The 27816-nt window shown below is 43.2% G+C and overlaps 1 protein-coding gene across 3 annotated transcripts in view; it reads right to left on the bottom strand.

Moving 5' to 3' along the window:
• The window catches only part of SPTBN1 (spectrin beta, non-erythrocytic 1), a 222253-nt gene that overhangs the window by 100883 nt on the left and 93554 nt on the right, over positions 1–27816 (bottom strand). The window contains exon 1 of one of the 3 annotated variants that reach the window (XM_050951701.1): positions 22845–23347. The exons of the other annotated variants lie outside the window; for them this stretch is intronic. Coding sequence (XP_050807658.1) covers positions 22845–22953 — 109 coding nt within the window. The 5' untranslated portion in view covers positions 22954–23347. Of the gene's footprint in view, positions 1–22844; positions 23348–27816 lie in introns of those variants that run through there. 3 annotated transcript variants of the gene reach the window in all.

Raw genomic sequence — 27816 nt, 5'->3', positions numbered from 1 at the left:
AGCCTACACGGCCAAATTCTAGCTTGATTTATACCCTGTGAATCACTACTAAAATAAAATTGCACAGATTTTGACTCAACACAATGTAGCTGGGTTCCATATGTTATTTTTAATTACATGGCTCTTTTGAGAATATTTTCAAAAACTCTCCCAGACTGGGGCAACTTTTTAATAGCCTAGTTACAAACCCCCACAGATAAGGATTTATGTAACAGAAATGCTATGAAAGGCCCATCAGGCACCACTATATATAAAAAGAGACTTTAGCAATACAGAAGTTACAACTGATTAAAGGGAGAAACATGCCACCATTTCCATTTCACAGTTCACGTCTCACAATGTGAACTCTTATAACAATAACCTAAGCAAAAGCTGTGGTCAGCCACATCCAGATTCACCTAAAACATAATATAGTATTACTGGATTATCACCACACCTGTGAAAATGGCAAATGCCAAAAAGATACTTGGGTAGTAACTAGGGATCTGGTTGGAGGTGGTACTACAGCTGCCCAAAGAACTTTTTTCCTTTTGTGTTAAAAGCAAAACAAACCTTCTCTTTTGGATGAGAAAATGTGCACGGAAAGCAATTTACATCAGCCACACAAATCCTGAATAAATTAAGCACATGGGGGGGGCAGAGGGAGGTGATGGGATGAAACTCACCCCACAGCATGGAGCCCAATCCCCATGGCCACAACTGGAATAGTAGCTACAGTCCATTCGAGTCACCTATGTGTGGTGTTAGAATTACTGGATACATTTCAACAATGATCCCATGGCCCTTCTCCTGGCTCATTGCCACTCTCACCACATTCTGCACAGGTGCTTGTTGGACTGGCATGGAGACCACCTCTTCATAGCCACTCTGCTGGTGGCTTACTCTAGTCTAGGCAGCCTCACCAGGGTACTCATGCAGGCTCATACAGATTCACAGAATCTTAGAATATCAGGGTTGGAAGGGATCTCAGGAGGTCATCTAGTCCAACTCCCTGCTCAAAGCAGGACCAATTCCCAACTAAATCATCCCAGCCAGGGCTTTGTCAAGCCTGACCTTAAAAATCTCTAAGGATGGAGATTCCACCACCTTCCTAGGTAACCCATTCCAGTGCTTCTCCACCTTCCTAGTAAAAAAGCTTTTCCTAATATCCAACCTAAACCTCCCCCACTGCAACTTGAGACCATTGCTCCTTGTTCTGTCTCTGCTACCACTGAGAACAGTCTAGAATCGATGCTCAAGATGAATTTCCTTGGTTCAAAAGAACCTGAGATACTTAAAACCAGAAGTAGCCTAAGTCAACATTATCAGTTTCTCTGATGAATAATTACAGTTTAAAGGCAAAAAGTTCAACATGAAACTAACATCTGGAATTCTTGAGACACCTCCCCTACTTACTCATAGTTTGATTTAACTGCCATATCATACATAATGAGTACTCCTCATGTTTTAAACTGCAGACAAAGGGCAGTTGCATGTAACAATGTAATCATTTTTGTTACAATGGCAGCCAATCTAAAAAGCTGAAAGATGTACAAACCCTGAAAAATAATGGCCTCCTCATTAACAGAATACTCCACCTTCCCTGGAAATTATCACTGAAAGTTATTCACTTGGAGACAAAAAAAACACAGCAATTCTCCCAGCTATGAGCAGAGGTTACTGCAGTAAGAGGACACCTATGTGCAGCCAAAAATTAAGAAAAACTGTGGATATGTGGGGGAAGGGATAATAGCTCAGTGTTTTGAGCATTGGCCTGCTAAACCCTTGAGGGGGCCATTTAGGGATCTGGGGCAAAAATCTGTCTGGGGACTGGTCTTGCTCTGAGCAGGTGGTTGGACTAGATGACCTCCTGAGGTCCCTTCCAACCCTGATATTCTATGATTCCCCTTTTTATTTTTTTCTGGAATTGAATCATGCTCAAATCATACTCAACAGCTGACAGCGTTACCAGCACAAAAGGGACACAAAGAAGGTTGCTGTTCTTTAGGGGAAAAAGAACCCAATATGCGATATCAATGCCAAGAAGCTGCAACCAAAAAGAGGTAGTGGTGTGAGAAGAGTACGCAGCTAGACCTGAATCACAGAAATAAACTGTGGGCCAGATCCTCAGCTCCATACATTGGTGTAGCTCCATTACCTTCAAAGGAGCTACCACAATTTACACAACCAGCTTCTCAGCTGTTGTATCATCTGACTCCTAACAATCTCCAAAAAGAATAGGAGTACTTGTGGCACTTTAGAGACTAACAATCTCCTTGCAACAATCTTAGGCTTTATTCTACTTAAATATCTTTCTATAACAAGGCACTTTCCTGCAAAAATCTGTGCAGCCAGGATTTCGTTTTGTTAGGCCGATGATCTGCAGAGAAACTCAATGTCTGCATAACTCAGATGTAATGAATTTTACATTGTGCTGTTAAACTTCTGTAGACCTAGGATTCTCCCTTGTTTATGATTAGGATGCAATTTTAAAGCAGATAACCTCTGTACCCTGCTGCTACCTGCATACATTTGTACAGCATCTTATTCGTATATAATCCTCCTTGCTGCTGAACTTCTATCTATTCCTCTTCATAACTGAATCCTGAAGTGCTCATTTTCACTCTTTTAAAAACCAAATGCATTAGAAACCTTTGCCCTGATATTTTTACAGGTGCATGTGACCCAGATATACCTTTCTGAGGATGGTGTTTGGGATCTTTCTGGTTAAAGAATGATTTACACAATCCTTGTGGAATACCATAGCATTGTATTTTTTGTATTTCCAGTTAAAGGGCATATGCAGAACAGATAACTGACTGATCACGTTTAGGGATGGACACACACACACACTTATAACCTACTACACAATCCTGCACCATTCTTTACTAAAAATATATTTTATTCAGCCAAATAACAATTACATAATAAAGTCTGTGAAATGTAAGTTAGCCTTATATGAGCTGCTGTGTCTGGGTTCTATGTTGATTTCCTCCTCATATTTTCTATGAATAGAACAAATGTCAGGGAACACTGAATTATCTGGATTTCGAGTCACATTATTTTAGGATTAAAAAGCAACTCATTATGCCAGATCTTTCACAAGACCTTTTAAAAATCATTAATGCAGCCTCTAGAGTAGACTGTGCCACGATTACTATGTGCCTGTTTAACTGTTCTGTTCCCCTTAAAACTGAAGGGCCTTTTAGTTTTGTTTTTTTCTAAGAGAAACACAGTGGGGCATTCAGCATATCTATGGAGACTGGTTAATATTAGTTTGGCTACAGTGGTTTTCTTTTACAAAGGACGCTCTCAGCTCGGGATACCCTAATTCCAGCAGCAACTGTACAAGGTCCTTTGTGTTAATGAGAATTCTCACTGCCATCATGACCTTACATTCTACATCAAAAGTCACAAGCATGAGTGATCATTATCCATCTTGTATTCTCTCAGCAGAGAGGAACAGAAGAGTTCTGGTATGCAAGTCTTCAGCAGCCCTGAACATTGCCCTGGAATGTCATTTTTAATGACATTTAGTATAGGTTTAGGGGATGTGAGGATGTAAGAAGGGGAAATAATACTCAGCACTAATGCTAACTACATTCACTATATGATCTCACATGTATTGTTAACAATACAGCCAAATTGGAGAAAATATAAGATTCCCCAAATACCTGCACTCTCATGCAAGTGGATAGGAGACAGAGGGCTCTCTGTGTTTTTACATGCTATTTCACAGTTTCTTTCTTGCTGTAATGAATTCAGAACTTGTTAACAATATGGGATTAGTAGTAATGTAGAGTAATTCACAGGTTTTTAATTCGACCCATTAATGGCCTTTAACCCTGAACTTGAATAGAACTAACCAACTTCAGAGCTTTTCACCTCAGACCCATTTAATAATCCTGTCACTTTAGAGTCAACAAGGCAGTTAGCTGGAACAAGGGATGCTCTGGAATGGATTGTTACCTGCCAGCCCCTTAGGTTAAATCCCAAACAGCATTCCTGCTCCACCTTGCTTGAAGTACAAAGCAGATTCTGAGTCACCCTCTTCAATTCTTTTCTTCCCTTGATCATCTCCCTTACAAACGCTTCTAACTTTAGAGAAGCTGATCCTACTGTTTTGTTGAATAACTTCCTTAAAGCTGCTTATTTAATACACAGGCTCCGTTCATTTTCATATGGGAAAATGTGTCAATACCACGCACTATTGAATAACAGATATTCAGTACTTTTCAATTCAACTTAAAAAGGAACAAAACAGTTCAGAGGTGCTAGTAATTGAATAATCATGCACTGCCTTGGCTTGGACCAGCAGCAGGAAGACGGTACTGCATTTTCACATGTTGAATTCAGTTTTGAACATCTGTAGTACATCTTATTAAACGTAATACTATGTTCTGTACTAAAATGTAAGAGAAGAGCAGTTCAGTACAGAAAACATGGCTCCTGTGAATCATGCTGCAAATCTGTAATTTCTTCTTCCCCCAACATTCTCCAGATCCTTAATTTGGACAGATTTTCATTGTTTAGGGTACACGTTTAATAGTCAAGTAAGGGCTGGAGGAAAGAAAGAAAGAGCATAAAATAGATTTAAGAAAGAAATCAGAAGAGAAAATGCATTATGGATTTGCCTCTCTCTACCAATACCGTCATCTGTATGTGGTTTACTTAGAGTTCACTCCTGCTTCCACTGAAGTCAGTGGCAAAAGTGTAAATTGTCTTGAGTGGGAACAGGATATAGCCCTAAGATAACAACCTGTTTGGAACAGAAACCATCTTCCTAAATACCTTTAAAGTGGCTAGCTGACTTTTGGATTCTCCATCAAATTTAGTTACTGTAATTTAAATTATCCGTATAATATACGAAGGGCCAGATCCTCAGCTGCTGTAAATCTGTAAGGAAATTCAGTTCAATGCTACTGGCTCAAACCCCCAGTGCTCAAAGACTGGCTTATGGTTATATATGAAACAGTACGGTTTTTCAGAGCCCCATTTACTCCACAATTTCAGGACCACCAAATCTGAACCAGAATGGCCTTTCAGCAACATAATGCTCAACAGCCCTCCTCTTGTTGTATTTCTCCTCTCATCCCTCTGTAAATAAATACCTCCCTTTGTTATATCCATTATACTTTTCCTGTGGGGGGGTGTGTTCACTCGGGGGGGGGGGTTGGAACAGGTGCCCCTGGGGTGGAAGGGATTTCTCCTGCTGCATTCCTGTGCATGCTGTCTCTTGGCCAGAGCTGCCTGCAGAGCAGACTCCATCTTGGCCACGAGAGCACTAAAGTTACACTTGGTGGCCCATACGGGGATATGTCCTGTTAAATATCCAGTTCCCAAAGAATGTTGCGGGAGTAAACCAGGAAATAGAAACATTGGCACTGCTCTGCCCAGATCCAAAGGGAAGAGAGTATGCACCTTTAATTCTAGGGACAAATGCAAACCTGTTCCAGAGGTTGGCATGGAAATGCCATGAGATGGCAGGGAACAACTATTTGCACGAGCTGCCAATGCACACTTTATGTAAAGCTGCATACCAGCAAGTGAGGGGGTCCCCACCCAAGAGGAAACCAAGGCTAGACCTTTTGGAAGGGATAGTTTCCAGTTTGGGGATTCCCCCATTCCTGCTGAGTGGAAGGACCGCCTGTGTGAGAAGTTAGTCAAGAGGAAGGCTGTTTTCTCTATGCACAAATGGGATGTTGGGTGCGCACATGATGTGGAGCACCATATCCAACTGCAGGATGGTCGGCCTTTTCGAGAGAGGTCTAGAAAATTAGCCCCAGCTGATATTGAAGATGTGAGGCAACACCTACAGGAACTGGTTCAAGCAGGTATCATTGAGGAATCCAGGAGCCCCTACGCATCACCAATCGTTGGAGTACGAAAGAAAAGTGGAAAGGTGTGCATGTGCGTTGACTATCGCACTCTGAACCGGAAAACGACCCCTGACCAATACACAATGCCCCGGGTGGATGATACCTTGGATAGCCTGAATGGTAGCTGCTGGTTCTCTGTCCTTGACCTCCACAGTGGATACTATTAAGTGCCCACGGCACCGGAGGACCAGGAGAAGACAGCATTCATCTGTCCCTTAGGGTTTTACCAATTTAATCACATGCATGTGTTGGAGTATACCTGGATGACGTTATAGTGTTCGCGTGCACTTTAGAAGAACACGAGACTCGGCTGTGCAAAGTCCTGGATCATTTGGAACAGGCTGGCCTCAAGTTATCTTTAGACAAGTGCATTTTCTGCCAGACATCCGTGCCGTATGTGGGACACATAGTGTCTGCAGATGGTATAGCTACAGATCCATAGAATGTGAAGGCGGTAACCACCTGGCTGAGGCCCACAACTCTCAAGGAATTACAGTCATTTCTAGGATTCTGTGGCTATTACCGCAGGTTTATCAAGTATTTTTCACACATCGTACATGCACTCACAGAGCTCGCCAAGGGATACTCCCCTACAAATAAGAAGGGGAACTCACCTTGGCATTGATGCTTTAGTGTGGGTGCACCTTTTGGAAAGCGGTGGACTGCTGAGTGTGAAGAAGCTTTCTGTAAAATTATTCAACAGCTCACGCAAGCACCTGTTTTGGTGTATGCTGATCCCACCCAGCCATCTGAACTTCATGTCGAAGCAAGCTACAGTGGTTTAGGCGCTGTCCTTTATCAAGAGCGTGAGGGCAAATTCCGACCAGTGGCATTTGCAAGTCGAGGTCTCACACCACCTGAGAGAAACTACACTGCTCATCAAGTGGAGTTCCTGGCATTGAAATGGGCCATCACAGAGAGGTTCCATGACTACCTCTATGGGGCCAAGTTCACTATAAAAACCGATAACCCTTTGACATAAATCAAGACAACAGCAAAACTGTCCGTAGCAGGGCACCGGTGGTTAGCGGCACTCTCTGCCTATGATTTCACTCTGCAGTATCGACCTGGTCGAACAAACATGGATGCAGATGCCTTGTCTCGGCAGCCTCACTCTATGGATTTATCACCCAATGATCAGATGAATGTGGGGACCCTTGAATCGAGAGCTTTATGCCAATGGGTATCCATTGTGGAGGAAAAATCCACGGCCAATGGAGAACAAGCAATTGACTGTCTGGGTGCACCACCAGAAGCCATACCCATAGTCTACTCAAGTTTTACTACAGTACAGGACCCTCAGCTGCCCAAACTAAAGGATCGAGAGGTGGAGCATGCCCAGCAAGCTGATCCACGGATGAAGGACATCCTTTATGCATTGGAAAGGGGAAAGGATCCCAGGGCTATTCGACCGAATCACCCAGAGAAGGTCCTTTTGCTGAAAGAATGGGATCACCTATTGGTTAGGGATGGACGACTTTACCGAGGGCAGAAGCCTCTCCAAAGGCCTCACCATAAGCAATTGGTGCTACTGCAGAAGTACCGGCGAGGTGTGTTAGAGGCCTGCCACAATCGAATGGGGCATCTGGGAATCGAGCGATTGGAGGCCCTAGTTAAGGCAAAATTCTCTTGGCCCCGGATGGGATCTGACATTGCCCACCATATTCGCACCTGCACCAGATGTATCCAACGAAAGACTCTGCCTAAGCAGGCAGCTACTCTTGTCAGCATCACGAGTTCTGCACCCATGGAGCTTGTCTTTATGGACTTTCTGTCATTAGAACCTGACCGCCAAGGTATTGCAAATATCTTGGTGGTCACTGACCATTTTACTCATTATGCCCAGGCCTATCCCACCAAAGATCAAAAAGCTTCCATGGTTGCCAAGATCCTATGGGAAAAGTTCTTCGTTCACTATGAGTTGCCCGCCAGACTATATTCAGATCAGGAATGGGATTTTGAAAGTCAGTTAATAAAAGAACTTTGTAAGATCATGAGGATCAAGAAATCACGCATCACCCCTTATAATCCCCAAGGGGATCCACTACCAGAACGATTCAACCGCACACTACTGAACATGCTGGGAACTCTGGAGCCTCAGTAGAAAAAATACTGGAACCAGCATGGGAGCATTTGGTACATGCGTATAACTGCACTCCACACGATGCAACTGGGTTCACACCATACATGTTAATGTTCAGTCGAGAGGCCTGCTTGCTGGTCAATCTCTGTTTTGGAGTGTCTTCAGGTGGTGCACTCCCAGAAACATACTTGGGGTATGTGACTCGCTTAGAAGATCAACTGAAGGAGGCATATCAGATAGAGACACAAGCAGCTGGTCACCAGAATCAAAAGAATAAAACCCGATATGAACAGCGGTGAGGCAACAGGAGATTCAGGTTGGTGACCGAGTTTTGGCCCGAAATCTCGGACTACAGGGAAAACACAAGATTGCCGATCGTTGGGAATCACATCCCTACATTATAGAAAAGAAACTCGGGGATCTAGCAGTGTATCACATACGTCCTGAGGGCAGTCACGGCCCCACCAAAACGCTCCACCAGAATCATCTGTTACCTATAGGATAAGTATTGTTTCCCCATAAGGATGTTTCAACAGATTCTGAGACTCCCGGCTCTGTGAGTCGGACACGGTCTCAACGACGGAAATATATCTGTCCTCTGCAAATGCCCAGCTCCTCAGAGAGTGAATATGAAATGGGGTTTGGTGAACATCCAGTTGGGAATGCCCTGACCCTAATGGATCCTCTTGTTGTCACACAAAGAGATAGTGATGGGGAAGAACACAGAGAGAGAACTCCGGAGGCCACACTGTCCCAAGCTGTGGAGACCCCCCAAGAACACGATGAGGAAGGTTCAGTGCAGGCAGAGAACCCTGTACCGCAAACAGCCACTTTAAACCCAGATGCCCTCGAATTCGTGCCTCAAGGACCCATCATCTTGCCTCCATGTCCAGTGGTGTCACCTCAGCCAACACTCAACAGCCAGCCTAGATGTTCCTCTAGGGAAGGGAAGCCCAGGTGTGTGCTGACGTATGATCGTTTAGGGGAACCCAGTGACTTACAGATCCCTGGGGTGCCACGGGGGGTAAGATGCCTCATGGAAAACCTGTTTCACCCCTCGAGGGACTGTGGGATGGATGATGGGAAGGCTTCTGACGAATGGGGGCCCTGGGTCTCCTGCTGGGGATCCATGGTTTAGAGTTGCCTACTTTGATGGGGTCTAGAGAGCATGGCCCCTTTAAATCTTTTTCCCGGGGGGGAGGGAGGGAGAGAGTAAGAAAAAAGGAGGGAAACTCCAGGGGGCGGGTCTGGAGCTCCAGAGAGGGAGAGGAGAGCCGGCAGGCCCTGGAGAAGGAAGCAGGGAGAACCTGCCTGAGGAGGACAGGCCCGATCGGGGACAGCCCAGGATAAGAGCCAGGAGGAGCCCTGTGCCGGGGGGGAATCGTCCAAGAAGGACAGGCCGGAGCTGGACCCAGTATCACGGCTGCCCAGAGCTGCGTGGGCCTGTGAGTACTGGGGCTTGTGACTCTGCATTGGGAACAAGGAGGGAGGTTGTAGCTAGTTTAGTGGGGAGGTGGTCGCTCTGTGGCTTTGCAGAGAGCGGCAGAAGAGGGCACTGGAGGGATTTGCTGGGCAGAGTTCACCGGCACCGAAGATGACCAGGAGCACCCAAGACTCATCACTGGACTGGAACTTTGCTCAGGCCTCCTGAACTCTGTGTGCAGACACACTGCTCAATGTCTGCCCTTCCAGACTGTGCTACCACTGGGCCCGTGGGGCCTTGGTTTGGATGCAGCGCTGTTTTAAAACTCCCCTTATATTTCCCCTTGTTGTATTTCTCCTCTCATCCCTCTGTAAATAAATACCTCCCTTTGTTATATCCATTGTACTTTTCCTGTGGGTGGGTGTGTTCACTCGGGGGGGGGGGGGGTTGGAACAGGTGCCCCTGGGGTGGAAGGGATTTCTCCTGCTGCATTCCTGCACATGCTGTCTCTTGGCCAGAGCTGCCTGCAGAGCAGACTCCATCTGGGAGACAAGGGCGCTAAAGTTACACTAAATACAAACTGAAGAGAACAATCCGTCAAAAGCCTGAAATGACAGACAGCTCCAAGTGCTGTGAATTTTCCCAGTTACTTCAATATTGTGTTGACTCTTGAATGTAAAGACAATATAATATCAGCATTTTAAACTATTCCACAATCAAACATTTGAGCAGAAATATCCCACTTATGTGCATATTAGGGCTATCAAGTGATTAAAAAATTATCGTTATTAATCGCACTGTTAAACAATACTAGAATAAGATTTATTTAAATATTTGTGGATGTTTTCTACATTTTCAAATATATTGATTTCAATTACAACACAGAATACAAAGTGTACAGTGCTCACTTTATATTTATTTTTGATTACAAGTATTTGCAATGTATAAAAACAAAAGAAATAGTATTCTTCAATTTACCTAACATAAGTACTGTAATGCAATCTCTTCATCATGAAAGTTGAACTTACAAATGTAGAATTATGTACCAAAAAACCTGCATTCAAAAATATAACAATGTAAAATTTTAGAGCCTGCAAGTCCACTCAGTCCTAGTTCTTGTTCAGCCAATCGCTCAGACAGACAAGTTTGTTTACATTAGCAGGAGATAATGCTGCCCGCTTCTTGTTTACAATGTCACCTGAAAGTAAGAACAGGCATTCTCATGGCAGTGTTGTAGCTGGCATCACAAAATATTTACGTGCCAGATGTGCTAAAGATTCACATGTCCCTTCATGCTCCAACCACCATTCTAGAAGACATGCATCCATGCTGATGACGGATTCTGCTTGATAACAATCTAAATCTGTGCGGACCAATGCATGTACATTTTCATTATCTGAGTCAAGTACCAGAGGGGTAGTCGTGTTAGTCTGGATCTGTAAAAGCAGCAAAGAATCCTATGGCACCTTATAGACTAACAGACGTTTTGGAGCATGAACTTTCGTGGGTGAATATCCACTTCGTCAGATACATGTAGTGGAAATTTCCAGGGGCAGGTAAATATATGCTAGCAAGCAAGCTAGAGATAACGAGGTCAGTTCAATCAGGGAGGATGAGGCCCTGTTCTAGCAGTTGAGGTGTGAAAACCAAGAGAGGAGAAACTGGGTCTGTAGTTGGCAAGCCATTCACAGTCTTTGTTCAATCCTGAGCTGATGGTGTCAAATTCGCAGATGAACTGAAGCTCAGCAGTTTCTCTTTGAAGTCTGGTCCTGAAGTTTTTTTGCTGCAGGATGGCCACCTTAAGGTCTGCTATAGTGTGGCCAGGGAGGTTGAAGTGTTCTCCTACAGGTTTTTGTATATTGCCATTCCTAATGTCTGATTTGTGTCCATTTATCCTTTTCCGTAGAGACTGTCCAGTTTGGCCGATGTACATAGCAGAGGGGCATTGCTGGCATATGATGGCGTATATTACATTGGTGGATGTGCAGGTGACTGAACCGGTGATAGTGTGGCTGATCTGGTTAGGTCCTGTGATGGTGTCGCTGGTGTAGATATGTGGGCAGAGTCGGCATCGAGGTTTGTTGCATGGATTGGTTCCTGAGCTAGAGTTATTATGGTGCGGTGTGCAGTTACTGGTGAGATTATCTGAGTCAGATGCCATCAGGAGAAGGCTGATTTTCTTTTTTGGTGGTTCTGGTTCTGCAGTTTTCACATCTGAGTGTTGCTCTTTTAAGACATCTGAAAATAAGCTCCACACCTCGTCCCTCTCAAATTTTGGAAGGCACTTCAGATTCTTAAACCTTGGGTTGAGTGCTGTAGCTATCTTTAGAAATCTCACACTTCTTTGCGTTTTGTGAAATCTGCTGTGAAAGTGTTCTTATAATGAACATGTGCTGGGTCATCAACCGAGACAGCTATAACATGAAATATATGGCCGAATGCACGTAAAACTGAACAGGAGACATACAATTCTCCCCCAAGGAGTTCAATCACAAATTGAATTAACACTTTTTTTTTTAATGAGTATTATTAGCATGGAAGCATGTCCCCTGGAATGGTGGACAAAGCACAAAGGGGCATATGAATGTTTATCGTATCCGGCATGTAAATACCTTGTGATGCGGCCTACAACAGTGCTATGAGGAGGTCTGTTCTCGCTTTTAGGTGACATTGTAAATCAGCAGTATCTCCTGTAAATGTAAACACATTTTTTTGTCTTAGCAACCGGCTGAACAAGAAGTAGGACTGAGTGGATTTGTAGGCTCCAAAGTTTTACATTGTTTTGTTTTTGAACGCAGTTATGTAACAAAAAAAAAATCTATATTTGTAAATTACACTTGCACAATAAAGAGACTGCACTACAGTACCTGGCTGATGTGAATTGAAAAATGCTATTTTTTTTATCATTTTACAGTGTAAATATTTGTAATCAAAATACTAATATGAAGTGAGCACTGTACACTTTGTATTCTGTGTTGTAATAGAAATCAATATATTTGAAACGATAGAAAAACATCCATAAATATTTAATAAATTTCAATAAGTTTAACAGTGCAATTAATCATGCTGTAGCTACCTTTAGAAATCTCACATTGGTACCTTTTTTGTGTTTTGTCAAATCTGCATGAAAAATGTTCTTAAAATGAACAACGTGTGCTGGGTCATCATCCAATACTGCTATAACAGGAAATAAATGGCAGAATGCGGTTAAAACAGAGTAAGAGACATACAGTTCTGCCCCAAGCAGTTCTAAGAAGAGGGCAGCATTATCTTCCTTAAAATGTAAACAAACTTGTTTGTCTTAGTGATTGGCTGAACAAGAAGTAGGACTGAATGGACTTACAGGCTCTGAAGTTTTATATTTTTTTGTTTTTGAGAGCAGTCATGTAACAAAAAAAGTCTACATTTGTAAGTTGCACTTTCATGACAAAGAGATTGCACTACAGTACTTGTATGAGGTGAACTGAAAAATACTTTTTCTTTTATTTATCATTTTTATAATGCAAATATTTGTAAGCAAAAATAATATACACTTTGATTTCAATTATAACATAGAATACCATATATATGAAAATGTAGAAAAACATCCAAAATATTTAATACACTTCAATTGGTATTCTATTATTTAACAGTGTAATTAAAACTGCGATGAATCGTGATGAATTTTTTTAATCGTGATTTTTTTTTAGTTAATCGCATGAGTTAACTGTGATTAATCGACAGCCCTAGTGTATATATTACAGTCTTACTGCTTCCCACATCTTCTCAGATGCCTAAAACCACAATTATTCCCCACCCAGCTCCCAAAGCCTCCAGCCTTCCCTTGATGACTTCTCTAATGAAGATGCACATATCCTCTAAAAACCCCTGTGGTACATTGAAAATTAAAAATATGGGGTCAGAGTTAATTCAATTTAATATAAAATTAAATACCACAAGGAATACTGCATTGATAGTGTTCACTTTTATATTGAATTCATTAAAAACTTCCAATTCTTAATTTATATGAAGCTGCCACATTAGTTCCGATCCTGCAGCACTGGAGTGCCTCAGAATCCAGATCTCTTGCTGCAGAATTTAAGAAAGCAAATAAACACAGCCCTGTCTATGAGCTACTCTACAACTTCTATAATGTAACTGCAACTGAAGGTTTTCATTTTTGGAAACAGCTAATAATTATGAGCCACTTTGCATCATTTGAAGCTTCTCTGCGTCAGTGTTACATCACACTGTGGTACAAAACTGACAAAAGGTGGCATAAGAATGCAAGAATGGTTTAAATTTCGCCAGCTAATTTTAAGAACAGACAAGAATCCAGCACAAATCCCAGCAGGTGTTTTCCTGGGAAGTCAGCTTTAATGAAGAACTTGGATGCTCTAATTACAACCCATAGCACGTTGTTTCCTAGGCATTAAATCCCCAAGTTAGATGCTCAGCTAAGTCACAGGTTTGTTTTTTAAAGCCTCCTCTTTCAACATTTGCACATATATAAATATTTCCAATGAATTTCTAAACAGAGGAGACTTTCAACAATATTCTATTACCAGCTTCTGATCCTTCTGAAACAACCACACCAGAACAAGTCTAGTGTTCACATGTTTGCAGAATTATTTTTTAAATGGGAAGAATAGAAATCAAGATTCTCATAGAAATAAATACTCAAACAACATCATTAGAGCAGATTAAATAAGCATTTAGGAATCAGCAAACCATTTCCACCCATCTAGCTGTACAACTTGTGTTAGCATGTCGACTGAAGCCCAAGGACCAAATTGTCCCTCACACAGACATCAGTGGGTTCCAGAAGATGGAAATATGGGCCAAATTTTGCCCCCAGAGCATGAATATACTTGCAATTCAAATTGGGCCTAAATAGCTACATTAAAATTGAGTAACATTTGATTTGAAATTAAATACACCCGCCAACCCTCTTGCCTCACCTCTAGTAATAATGAGCATGACAATAATGGCTGGTAGCTAGGTTAGTCTACATGCAGTAGAGGGGTCCATTAGTAATCACTGGCTCTAGAAATGCAGACCATTGCTACTGAATTACTGTATAATAATTTAAAACTGAATAAATGCAGCAGAAATGTCTCTCAATTATGGTTTGTCTAAGGTTATGTCCATACTGCAATAAAAGATCTACAACATAGCCGTGGCTGCCCCGGATCAGCTGTCTTGGGCTTGGGCTGTGGGACTATATAACTGCAGAATAAACATTCATGCTTGGGCTGGAGTCCAGGCTCAGGGTCCTGCGGGATCTCAGAACCCGGGCTCCAGCCCAAGCCTGAACATCTACACTTCAATTTTATAGCCCACAGCCTGAGCCCCACAAGACTGAGTCAGCTGACCTGGACCAGGCATGGATCCTTTATGACAGTGCAGGCATAGGGCAGGGTTAGCTAGCCCCTTAGAGTTTCTCCCACATCTTCAGAGGGTCCTGGTTGTAGCAGATGCTGTTATTGCATTGCCCAGGGGTGAGGCAGAATTTTAATAACTCATACAAGTCTTGCCTAAACGTTGAGCAGTTTGCTCAGCTCCATGAGGCTTTCTGGTGTGGATATGGAGAGTGATTTGGGGATGGGGCCAGCGTATCAACCAGTACACTGATCCGTCAGCCATCTGCTCTCATATAGAGGGACCGGGGAGAAAGTGTATAGACCATGGAGCAGCTTTGTTGCTGTTCCATGGCCTCTATGGAATAAAATCTATTTATCTAAATAATGGCCCCATCATTATATTATCTGACTGCCTTCAATTTTTTAAAATTACAAACAATATTTCTCTCTTTCTTTCTACCAACTGTGACCCTCCTCCCCACCATACCTGGTTACTCTGGCTTCCTACAGGTGTAAGATTCACATCAAAAGTAGTTATTATGTTGAAGGATACCGCTATCAGGATAAGAGTTGTTGCACAGAACACACATCACAGTCAAATGATCATCATTCACTTTTATAGTGTAATGTAGTCAAATTTACTTTTCCAATGCAGTGTATAGTAAAGAGGACTAAATTGACCCTACCATGTTTGCTTGTACCCCTGCTCACAAAAGTATATTTTCTAACTTGGACTTTTTCCTCAGTAAAAACAATTTTTAAAAAAAGTTACAAATTTAGTCCAAGATTAAATTTCACTATATTTCTCCAAGAATCATTCTCGATCATCTTCACTATAGGAAATCACTATAGGAAATCTACTGAAAGGCTCACTATCATGTTCCATATTGCTATTCTGAAGGCTCTTCTGAACCTCACGCCATGATGGGCTAGTGCAGTGGTGTAACCTGCGGCCCGGCCCGTCAGGGTAATCCGCTGGCAGGCTGCAAGACAGTTTGTTTACACTGATTGTCCGCAGGCACAGCCGCCCGTGGTTCCCAGTAGCCACGGTTCATCATTCCCGGCCAATGGGAGCGGCAGCCAACACGCTGCAGGCCCACCACTTGGCTAGTGAGTGTGTCCTGATGTGTGTCCCAGACCATGGGTGCCCACAGGTGAGAATAGATTCATTGACTCCAATGCAAGAAGGAACCATTATGATCATCTAGTCTGACCTCCTGTATAACACAGGCAATAGCCTTCCCCTCCTCTCCTCCTCCACCCATCAAATAATTCGGAGAGCATATTTTTACTTATACACTGGAATCAAGTCACCCTTTATCCTTCTGTTTGTTAACCTAAATAGATGGCGCTCCCTGAGTCTAACACTATAAGGCAGGTTTTCTAATCCTTTATTCATTCTCTGAACCCTCTCCAGTTTATCAACATCCTTCTTGAATTGTGGGCACCAGAAATCAACACAGCATTCCAGTAGCAGTCACACCAATAACTTCACTGTGCCAACTCGAGATTACCATTTATGTATTCAAGGATTGCATTAGACCTTTTGGCCGCAGCGTCACACTAGGAGCTCATGTTCAGCTGATTACCCACTGCGATCCCCAATTTTTTTTTTCCAGAGTCACTGCTTTCTAGGATAGTTTCCCACCTTGTAAGCATAGACCACATTCTTTTTCCTAGGTGTATACCTTTACATCTAGTGATACTAAAATGCATATTGTTTGCTTGCACCCAGCTTGCAGAGTGATCCAGATTGGTCTCTACAGTGACCTGTCCTCATTATTTACCTCTCTCCCAATTTGTGTGTCATATGCAAACTTTATCAGTGATGATATTATGTTTTCTACTGTTCAAAATAATGTTAAATAGCATAGGGCTAAGAACCAATCCCTATGATATTTCACTAGAAACACAGCCGCTTGATGACGATTCCTCTCTTACAAGTTACATTTTGAGACCTATCAATCAGCTTTTAAAGAAGGGGTCTTATGACACACATCTCCTAGCAGTCTCAACATTTCATTAAAGGAAAACTTTAGAGAGTCAAGTCACTACAACTAGCTACCAAGCAGAGTTAAGGACTGACCTTAAAGTCTGAGAAAGTTGGTTGGAGGGAAGGTGTCTTTCCATTTACTTCAGTGAGTGTTAGATCAGGCCTTAAATCTCTAAAAGCAAGATATTTTTTCAAGAACATGAGAAAATAATTAACAACTATAAAGAAACCTCCGTAATAATCTGATGGCGAGTGAGACAAAGAGAATTTGGCTCTCATTAAAAAGGCACAAACTCAAGTTGTTAAAAACAAAAATAACATCTACCACCAAGCATGGGACTTCACACAGATCCTTTCAAGGATAAGCTTTTTCTTATGGGGATTTAACCTCAGTTCAAATCAAGCTGACTTCCTCTCCAGGGATTCTAAAACTATAATGACTGTAGGCAATTTCACACCTATGGTGCAATCTTATAGCTTGGAATGAACCCTGTAATTACACTGCAGAAATTGATAAAGGCACAGTGCTATAAATTGCAGAAACTTTAATAAATGCTACTCTGTTCTGTTGATTAAATGGGAATGAATTTAAGGATGCAGTGTGGCAGTGGTTTTCAAACTGTGGGTTGCAAACCAGTATTGGGCCATGGAATGTCAGGCACTGGGTCGTGGCAACTCTGGTCAGCACCACTGACTGGGTCGTTAAAAGTTCCATTGGCGGTGCTGCCTGGCTAAGGCAGGCTAGTCCCTACCTGTTCCAACACTGCCCTGCGCCCAGGAAGCAGCCAGCAGCAGGTCCGGCTCCTAGGCACTGCCCCCGCCCTGAGCACCAGCCAATGGGAGCAAGGGGGGGGGGACGGTGCCTGCGTGCCTCTGCCTGGGAACTGGACCTACTGCTGGCTGCTTCCGAGGCACAACGTGGTCAGCGGTGCCAGGACAAGGAGCCTGCCTTAGCACCCCCACTGCACTGCTGACCAGGAGCTGCCTGAGATAAGCCTGTTCCCCAACCCGCACCCTAATCCCCTGTCCCAGCCTTGAGCCCACCAAACCCAAGCCCCTTCACACCAAACCTCTCAGCCCTGGCCCCACCCCAGAGCCCGCACCCCCACCCCAGGGCCCTGACCCCCTCCCTCACCCAACCCGCCTGTCCCAGCCCTGAGGCCCCCCAAACCCGAGTCCCCTCCTGCATCCCAAACCCCTCATCCCCGGCCTCACCCCAGAGCCCCAAGCCCCTGCTCCAGCTCCCTCACACCCTGAACCCTTCATTCTGGCCCTGCCCCACAGCCCTCACCCCAACCCTCTGCCCCAGCCCTGAACCCCTCCCACAACCGAAACCCCTCATCCCCAACTCCCATGGGTCGCGAGCATCAACAATTTTCTTCAATTGGTTCACCAGAAAAACAGTTTGAAAACCACTGCACTGTGGTGATGACGGCTGCCTCCTCTCTCATCAAGGACTGCCTTCTCACAGCACTGAAATTACTAGGGGTATGCCTACACTTGCAGCTGTACAGCGCTGCCGTGGGAGCGCTCTCACGGCAGCGCTTTGAAGTGCGAGTGTGGTCGCGGTGCGAGCGCTGGTAGAGAGCTCTCCCAGCACTGCAGGTACTCCACCTCCCCGTGGGGATTAGCTGCCAGCGCTGGGGCACTGTTTACACTGGTGCTTTACCGTGCTGTAACTTGCTGCGCTCAGGGGTGTGTTTTTTCATACCTTTGAGCGAGTAAGTTGCAGTGCTGTAAAGCACCAGTGTAGCCAAGGCAGCAAAGAATCCTGTGGCACCTTATAGACTAACAGACGTTTTGGAGCATGAGCTTTCGTGGGTGTAGCCAAGGTGTTCATTGTGGATCTTAGTAGAGATGCAAGAATCTACTTTAAAATACCTCTCAGTGCCACATTAACATCCTGATGTCAGCTCTCATGTGGCCATCAAGTTTACCAGTGGGATCCAGCAGTGTTAGTGCAATGAAGATGATCCCTTAAGTTAATAATTACACCTTATTTGTGTTTTGCTTTTCATTTAATTTCTCAATTAAATTGGATGAGTTCTCTCCAGCAGTTCCTTGGGCAGGTTTACGTGAAACAGGTTTCCTATAGGCCACTTTTTGAGGACTGTCTTCATTCGCAGTCAGCTGCTCTAACCCTAAAAGGCGGCCTCTACTTACTGAACAAATGGCCATGAAGAATGGACCACCTAAATGTAGATCTATGACTATGGCAGTCGGTAAAGCTATCCCTTACTTATCACTTAAAGACTGCGTGACCTGACCATAAAAAAAATCGACTCATGTGAGGTTTATTAAAGTGAACAGAACTTGCAAAAGAATCCCCTCAGCCTCTTAACCTGCATTGACATTCTCACCTGCACAGTGACCACGACGACTACGTAACTCTAAATTTACAGCAGATGACCTAGCCGTCCTTATGCACCAGGAGAGAGAGTTGAAGAAGAGCTCTGTGTGGCTCAAAAGCTTGTCTCTGGCCAACAGAAGTTGTCCAATAAAAGATATTATCTCACCAACCTTATGTCTCTAATATCTTGAGATGGACCTGGCTACAACTACACTGCATATGTTATGCACCTTCTTTTAATGTGTAATGCCATCTGCACCAATAGCATTAGTTTAATACAGTTTCTCTTCTGGTTTGGCATTCTTTCACAAACAAGGGATAGGGTTGGTTGATCTCAGCTCATTGTGGCATCACCCACTAGCCCCTGCTTGATTTTGCCTACTGGTGGAAATGGCTTGCAGGGGTGTGGTGACTAGTGTGTGAAAGTCAGAATTGAGAAACATTTGGAGGATAGGTGCTGCCACACAGACTAAATACCACTGCTTTCTATGGCCTTGGCCACACTGGCACTTCACAACACTGCAACTTTCGCGCTCAGGGGTGTGAAAAAACACCCCCCTGAGCGCTGCAAGATACAGCGCTGTAAAGCCTCAGTGTAATCAGTATCACAGTGCTGGGAGCGCAGCTCCCAGCGCTGCAAGCTACACCTGTAGAGGATGTGGTTTACATGCAGCGCTGGGAGAGCTCTCTCCCAGCGCTGGCGCTCCGGCCACACTCACACTTCAAAGCGCTGCCGCGGCAGCGCTCCCAAATTTCAAGTGTAGCCATACCCTATATAAATGATACTATCCCAAAGAATATAAGATTTCAAAAAAACAATGAGATATGTGGGGGGCATGTTTTAAAACTCTTCAGCCTCATCACCAAGTTTATCAGCTACATCTCTTACTCCTCAGAGCCACTTCTTTGCATTTGAAAGACGTGGGTTATAGAGGAATGCAGTTGGCATTTGGGTTCTTAGGATGCTGCTTCAAGCTACTTCCTGGCTCCTTTTAACTTCTGCTGTGATGTGACATTTCCAGCTCCAAGCACACTTGCCTCCTTTTTGTAAGGCGAGGTCAAAGAAAGAGCCATCCTCATCTCTAAATGTATATGCAGCTTTGTGTTGGGCCTAGATACTCCTCTATTTAATCTACACTTGAGTGTTTCCTACAGGGGAAACCTAGAATGCACTAAATTTGAACAGAGACTTGCCAGGGCACACTGCAGAGATGCAGATCCAGGGCCAAAACCAAAAACCTTTAGGATTATGAAAAAAATAGGGGGACAGGTTCAGGGTGGTAGAGAGGTCAATGAATGTTATTCCACTCTGTAATTATTATGGGATCTCTAGGGTAGTATCACTTCTGTCATCAGGCCAGTGAGTCACAACTCAGAGAACAGCTATAAAATGTGGGAAGCCCAGAATAAAACCCAAAATAAACCAAAACAGTAAAACTTTAATGGTGCTGTTCCACAGAGCCTGCAAGGTCATCTTTATTTGCTTATGCACCCCCTGTGATGGGAAAGAAAAAAATGTTATGAAAGCGCAATTTACAAATACTGTACTACTTCAGCTGATCATCATTGCTGGCTGGATTAGCCCAGAAGCATGAGCATTGCCACACTAAGCAATTTCCAGTGCACAGAACCCACAATATTTTGAACTGAGTATATTATAGCCAGCTTAGAGGACAAAAGTCACTTTAGAATTTTATACAACTGCAAAATGAAGACTTTTAAACATGTTCCAAACAAAGAGCCTTTAAGTCTGAGGAAAGATTGCCAGGGTCAGCAGTATTAAACTGCCCCCACCCCCTTTGCAAGACATAGTATTTGGTGTTATTGTTTGGTATTTCATGGAGTATTTAGTGTGTGATTTAAGACATTTCCTGTAGTTAAGTTCCACCCTGAACAAGATCACTGTCAGCACTGTTTTTTCAAGCAAACCTCCCCCCCTCTGCATTGCAAATAAACAACCTTTTGTTATGGGCAGTCTGCTGTGAAGCCCCTTCCTACACCTTGTGAAGAACTCCCTGGTTTTTAGCTGTCCAGTCTTCAGAGAAAAATGCAGTACAGAGATTATTACAGTGGCTTGATTTCTGAAATCAGCACAGAAATGCTCACACCACAAGCTGTCTGTTTGACTGTTTCAACGGGATGTAAACTGACATGAATTCCTGAAGAGCTGTAACTTAAAATGTCAGAACTTGTTTTGTTCAGACATTTAACTTAACCAGCAAAGAAAGAGACACGACTCCCTATATTTTTCTCTCCATCACAAATTCAGCTGGCTCTTTTTTAAAGTAACTATTGCAGTGTATGATCTGACAGATGTGCAAGCTAAGGATTTTAATATAAGCACTCGTGTAAATTTGGAGCCTTCATTTTTTTCATGCTGTGCCTAAGAAATGTCTAGTTTACCAATGTTTAAAATGTCATTTTCTCTCTTTGGATCCAGTGTGCAGTCATTACTGTGAGCTAACTTACAAAATAAACAAACTACTATGAATGAACTTTTTTCCCCTCTTTAAGCCAACAAATAAAAACATTCTTTGTGCTAACCTTGGTTCTTCCTCCTTCTCTGACAGGAACCACAGGCCACATTTGTGGCACAGATGAGAAGAAAATAAGAAACATGTACAGTGGAGTTAAACTTCACTGCACTTGGATTGCTATGGGAATGTTTACTGAGTCACATGGATTTGCAAAGTGAAGAGAATTTTGGTTTCAATTATGAATTTTTTGATTTTCAAACTAAAATATGAGAGTTTCATTGATCCCTGAGACATGCCAGACCCAGAGGAACATCAGAACTTGTACTGTCATATTAAAAGAAGAGATGCTGGGCCTGTTTCTATTTCTTTACCCTGATGATACTCTGGATTTCCACCAAAGATCAGACCGTGCAATACTTTCTGTAGGACAGAAGAATATTTCTAGAAACAAATGTCACTTTCCCATTCTCACACAAAGCAGAAATTAAAATAGACATTAAAGATACCACTCCTCTCCCTTCAAAAGGACATAACATAAGAACGGCAATACTGAGACAGACCAAAAGTCCATCTAGCCCAGGATCCTGTCTTCAGACACAATCTCAGATACCCCAGAGGGAATGAACAGAACAGGTAATCATCAAGTGATTCATCCTGTAGCCCATTCCCAGCTTCTGGGAAACAGCGGCTAGGGACACCACCCCTACCCATCCTGGCTAATAGCCATTGATGGACCTATCCTCCCATGAACGTACCTAGTTTTTTTTTAACTAAATTAATTACAGAGCGAATGGAATTGTTAAAATATGTGACTGTTTCCCTGTATTACAGATTCTGAAGATTCACCATTTGAGCAAACTTATGTCTGGAAGAAAAGTGACCATTCTTGATTTGAAAATGCCAGGTTACATTTTACAAGGAGGTGCTGTAAGGAATCAGAAGTAGCTCCTTCACTGCTAAGTGAATTAAGATTCCATGATTAAATGCCATATTTACAACTGTAATTTGCAGAGGGGTTTTGAACAAAAAGACCACTCCCTCGCTGTTCCCCCACTTTCCTATTGTTCTAAATGACTGGATCCGAGGTAGTCCTCTTGTCACCTATAAAGCTGAACATATCCCCATACTATGTGAGACCAAGGCATTCCCAGAGGAACAGAGGATTTACAGTATTTTTTAAAAGAATGCAAAGCTTTTTATTACAGCAGCTCTCTTGGCCTCTGCATGTTACAGCAGCATCAGAACCAGCTCATGCTAATATGTTTACAGGCATCATATCATAGCAACACTTAAGAAAAAGGCATAGGCACAGGCTTACCTTGTAACTGCTTGAATCTTCCTTCTAACTGATTATAGTTATATGGCACCTGAGCTGCATAACCCGGGGACAATGGCCCTGGCATACTGGTTGATTTTTGTAATTCCATTTACAACTCAATGATATGGCGAACTGCAGCATAAAAACCCCACAGGTTTCTCCACCATACATCCAAGCAAATCCCAGCTTCCTCCGAAGGTTGCCCCCCTCACCAGTGAAAATGCTCAGGCTGAACTTTAAGTAAATACCAGCTTCGGTTCAAAATCCGGTAGTGCAGCTTGATGGTAAGTTGCCAGTAGCACATTCAAACTTAAACCACCATGGTTTATTTTTCTTCCTACTACATGGAACCCTCAGTGCTTCAAGATGGTTTCAGTTACAACCTAACCCTAATGCAATTAAACTATAAAATAAAAGCAAGTTTCAGATTGAACTCAAAGTAAAAGAAGCATAGAGCCATCCACTGCCCTCCTTTCCAAAGCTTCCAGGAGCAGCAGCACACACCTCAGTCAGATCTTTCTGCTGGTTTGTAATATAATCAGTAGCCACTCACTGTGTACTTAGTAGTGATGTCACTTGATTAGCATAAAGTATTGTAGAGGCAAGGAAGGCTGTACCAAGGGCAAGGGGGTGGGGGTGCAGAGGAAGGGCTAAAAGGATCTTGAAACATTCAGCCAGCTTTTACAATCCAAAGCACTCAATGGAATGTATACATTCCAAGCCCTTAAGTGAAAAGCTGAAAGCATGACTCTCCTCCTGGACTTTTTTAAAGCATCTAGGCATACTCCAGAGACAATGGAACCTTCCTAAACAAAGCTGATGGAATTACAATCTTTTGTTAAGAGCCTCATGTAACGGAAAAGTCTCAGATTACTATCACTTGAAAAGGAGAGCACTTTTCTTCATTTATCTTCAAGACTGTTCACTTAAAAAAGTAACGCTGACGTACAAGCACTCATTCAGTATTTAGCACAAAGGCTGCATTTAAAAATATGGACCGTGCTAGGGACAAATGCCTTTGTAAAAATGCTGTATAAATATCAATTCCTTTCAATGTAATTTAATTTTAATTGCAGATGCTAAATATTTTGATCTCTCGTGTGTGTTTTTCTGCCTGCTCGGTTACATGTATGGTGGGTATTACTGTGAGACTAATGATTTTCCATGGTTGCACTCGGAGGAGAATACAGGGTGTGTGTGTGTGGGGGGGTTAATGTAAATTAAGATGTCTTGTCCCTCTGTGGGCCTGACCCTGACTGGAGCCTTTTAACACTTCTGTAATATAAACAGCAGCAGCATGAGAATTATCAAAACTCAAATGATCTTCAATTATATTAGACATTGTGCTTCAGTTTTTCTTCAGAAGCATCCTTCTCCCCAGCCCTCACCTTTCAATAATAAATTCACAGAGCTCAATTCCAGTTTCTTGTGCCCACTACAGATTCTTGTTTGCCTGTTTTTTTAAAAAAATGCTGATATTGTTTGCACAAGCATTTTTCCCCTATTTCTTGCATTTCCAAATTCCTTTCCATCTGAGTCAATGCTCCCTTCCTCTCCCACTCCAATTTGAAAATGTTGCCTTTGTTTGTCACTGCAGTTTCACCAGTTTTTAGTCATACAGTACTTGTAAAGACAATTTCTGTAGGAGAACCAGTCTATCCCACAGACTGCCGCAGCTCTACTCCTACTCCTAGTTATGTGCAAATTCCAGCAGTCCTATCAGAGGTACCTGCGAACAAATGCACAAACGGTCTGATTCTGGAGGTGTTGTATAGTCACTGATATCAAGAAGTGTGAGAGGGTTCAGCACCTCCCAGGAAAAACTCAAGGTGGGATTTCCAAAAGCCACACAGGACCAAAATCCCATTGATAGTTAAAAGCACTTGTGCTCCCAAACACTTGACTACACTCCAGAGTTTTGCTGCTTTTTAAGTATTCTAGCACAGATAAAACAGCAAAACATCCTTAATATAGCTGCTGTTATACTGATATAAAAATGTTCATACCTATGTGGCTATCTGCGTTCGGCAAAGCAAAACAGAGCTAAACCTGGTTAAAGTGTCTCATACCAGTAGAGCTGTGTCTGTACTATGATTTTACTAGATAGTTACACCTGTAAGAAAACACACACCCACTCTTGCCGACATAGGGCTTGGCTACACTCGAAACTCTAATGCGCTGCCGCGGGAGGGCTTTGAAGTGCGAGTGTGGTCATGGTGCCAGCGCTGAGAGAGAGCTCTCTCAGCACTGCAGGTACTCCACTTCCTCGAAGGGATTAGCTTACAGCACTGGGAGCTGCACTCCCAGCGCTGGGGCACTGTTTACACTGGTGCTTTACAGCACTATAACTTGCTGTGCTCAGGGGTGCGTTTTTTCACACCCCTGAGCGAGAAAGTTGCAGCGCTGAAAAGTAACAGTGTAGCCAAGGCCACAGTCATGCCTGTAAAATTTTTTAAGTAAGGGCTAGTCTACAGTGGCAATGCTAAAGTGCCTCCACGAGGGGCGGAGCACCCAGTGCTGGTGCACTGTCTACACTGGCACTTTACAGCGCTGAAACTTGCTGTGCCCAGGGGTGTGTTTTTTCACACCCGAGCGAGAAAGTTGCAGCACTGTAAAGTGCCAGTGTAGATAAGCCCTTAATCACTTAGGTGCCCCTGAAAGTCCCACTCGCAGTCTTAAGAACACCATATGTGCATGTGGTCCTAACACTAGATTTTAAAGGGACTACAAGGGCTGGTCTACACTGGCAATGCTAAAGTGGTGCCATGGCCTTATGTGGTCACAGTGCAGCCTCTCAGCGCTCCTAAAAGCCCACCTCCACGAGAGGCACAACTCCCATCGCTGGGACACTGTTTACATTGGTGCTTTACAGCGCTGCAACTTGCTGCACTCAAGGGGGTGTTTCTTCACACCCCTGAGTGAGAAAGCTGCAGCACTGTTAATTGCCAGTGTAGACAAGCCCTTACTAAATAATAGCTACATAAACTAATGTAAGTGCAATCAAATCTCATGCTTTAAGGAATTATCAGCAGGGGTGGGGTAAGATATTTCACCTCATTTGCAGTATTGCACAATGGCTGAGTGTAACTGTACACACATGTGGGTGTATGTATAAATTCGGGGGGACAGAAAGGGCTCAGGAAAGTCTGCATCGTCTTCTAAAGCAACAGGTATTGATCACTGCTGGAGGCAGGATACTCTACTTGGTAGAACACGGCTCTGATCCCAGTAGGGCAAATCCATATGCCTACTAAAACCTTTTCCTGATAATCTTTGTACAACCAGCTGTCTCCGAAATGCACAGAAAGCATCATGAAATCCACACAGTGCATTTGCAGCCCTCTGATCTCCAGTAGTGGGAGGGAAGGTACACAAACCATACAAATTCCACAGCAAGGCCAAAATTAACGAGAATAATGTTTAGAATCACATTGGGTTGGGCTATGATGCTCAGATATGGATTTGAGATTTCCAAAAGGTCAAGGGAGTTTGGATCTGGTGTGCCAGTACAGGTCCATCTTGCAGAATTCTTTTTTGTAATTTTCCTCCTACAATGGTTAACCTTCTGGCTCTAAAGTCTGACCTATGTTATACTGATATGAAAGCTTTTTCCTACAATAATAGGTAAGCAGTGCACATACCTGTGGTCATATCAACTCACTTACAGCAGCCACACCCTTAGCAAAGTGTTGCTATGCAAGTCTTGACAGTAGCACTACAGTAGACATGATTGATAATAGAGCAGAGATATGCTTTAAAATGAAAAAAATATCTGAATACTGTCACTAAAACAATAAATCACTAAAAACAAAATGTGAACTTTTAAACTCTGGATAGTCCCCTATGTGTCTGTGTGACGTTGCGGTTCTGGCGGGACCCAACTGAGAGTGCCAATTCAGGACCAATTGCTCAAACAGGGCAGTCACAGCCCAAGGCTGGGGTTTTTCCACCTCTAAGGCCAACCAAACCAGCCAGACAAAAAGGACTTCGGTTTTACCCCGCTGGCTAACCACAAGTCACACAAGCAATTTCCTTAGACACACCAGTCTCCCAGTACCACCACCAGTGCCACCCGTCCTGGGATGAATGGTTATGAAAACCAACACCCCAGTAAAAGAAAAAGATTCTCTTGATCCCAAAGGACCAAGCCCCAGACCCAGGTCAATATACACATCAGATCTTACCCACAAATCACGCTGTTGCCAATCCTTTAGAATCTAAAATCTAAAGGTTTATTCATAAAGGGAAAAAGATAGAGATGAGAGCTAGAATTGGTTAAATGGAATCAATTACATACAGTAATGGCAAAGTTCTTAGTTCAGGCTTGTAGCAGTGATGGAGTAAACTGCAGGTGCAAATCAAGTCTCTGGAGAACATCCCCCACTGGGATGGGTCCTCAGTCCCTTGTGTAGAGCTTCAGCTTGTATCAAAATCCCTCCAGAGGTAAGAAGCAGGATTGAAGACGAAATGGAGATGAGGCCTCTGCCTTACATAGGCTTTTCCAAGTGTAAGAACATTCCTTTCTTCCTGCTGTGGAAAGTTACAGCAAAATGGAGTTTGCAGTCACATGGGCCAGTTTCTGCACACCCTGCTGAGTTACAGGGCGTAACTGCCTTCTCTCGATGGGACAATTGTGTAGGTGATAGTCCTTAATGGGCCATCAAGCAGGCTAAACAGAGCTGACACCAACTTGTCTGGGATCTTTCCCAGTAACACAACACAAGTTTGCAATACAGACAGCATACAGCCAATATTCATAACTTCAACTACCAAAATGCTACAGACATACAGACAGCATAATCATAACCAGTAATCCGTAACCTGGTCTTAGACACCTTATATGACCCCCTTTACATAAGATTTGGTGCCACTACAGAACCTTGGTTGCAAACCATGTTCTATATGGTCCCAGTTTATATCAATAACGTCACAGTCTGAATATTGAATCTGATAAATTTGAGTTGACGAATAT

This window comes from Gopherus flavomarginatus, chromosome 4, assembly GCF_025201925.1.
Source record: "Gopherus flavomarginatus isolate rGopFla2 chromosome 4, rGopFla2.mat.asm, whole genome shotgun sequence".
NCBI classification, from domain to species: domain Eukaryota; kingdom Metazoa; phylum Chordata; order Testudines; family Testudinidae; genus Gopherus; species Gopherus flavomarginatus.
This window is presented reverse-complemented; position numbering and strand designations above follow the sequence as displayed.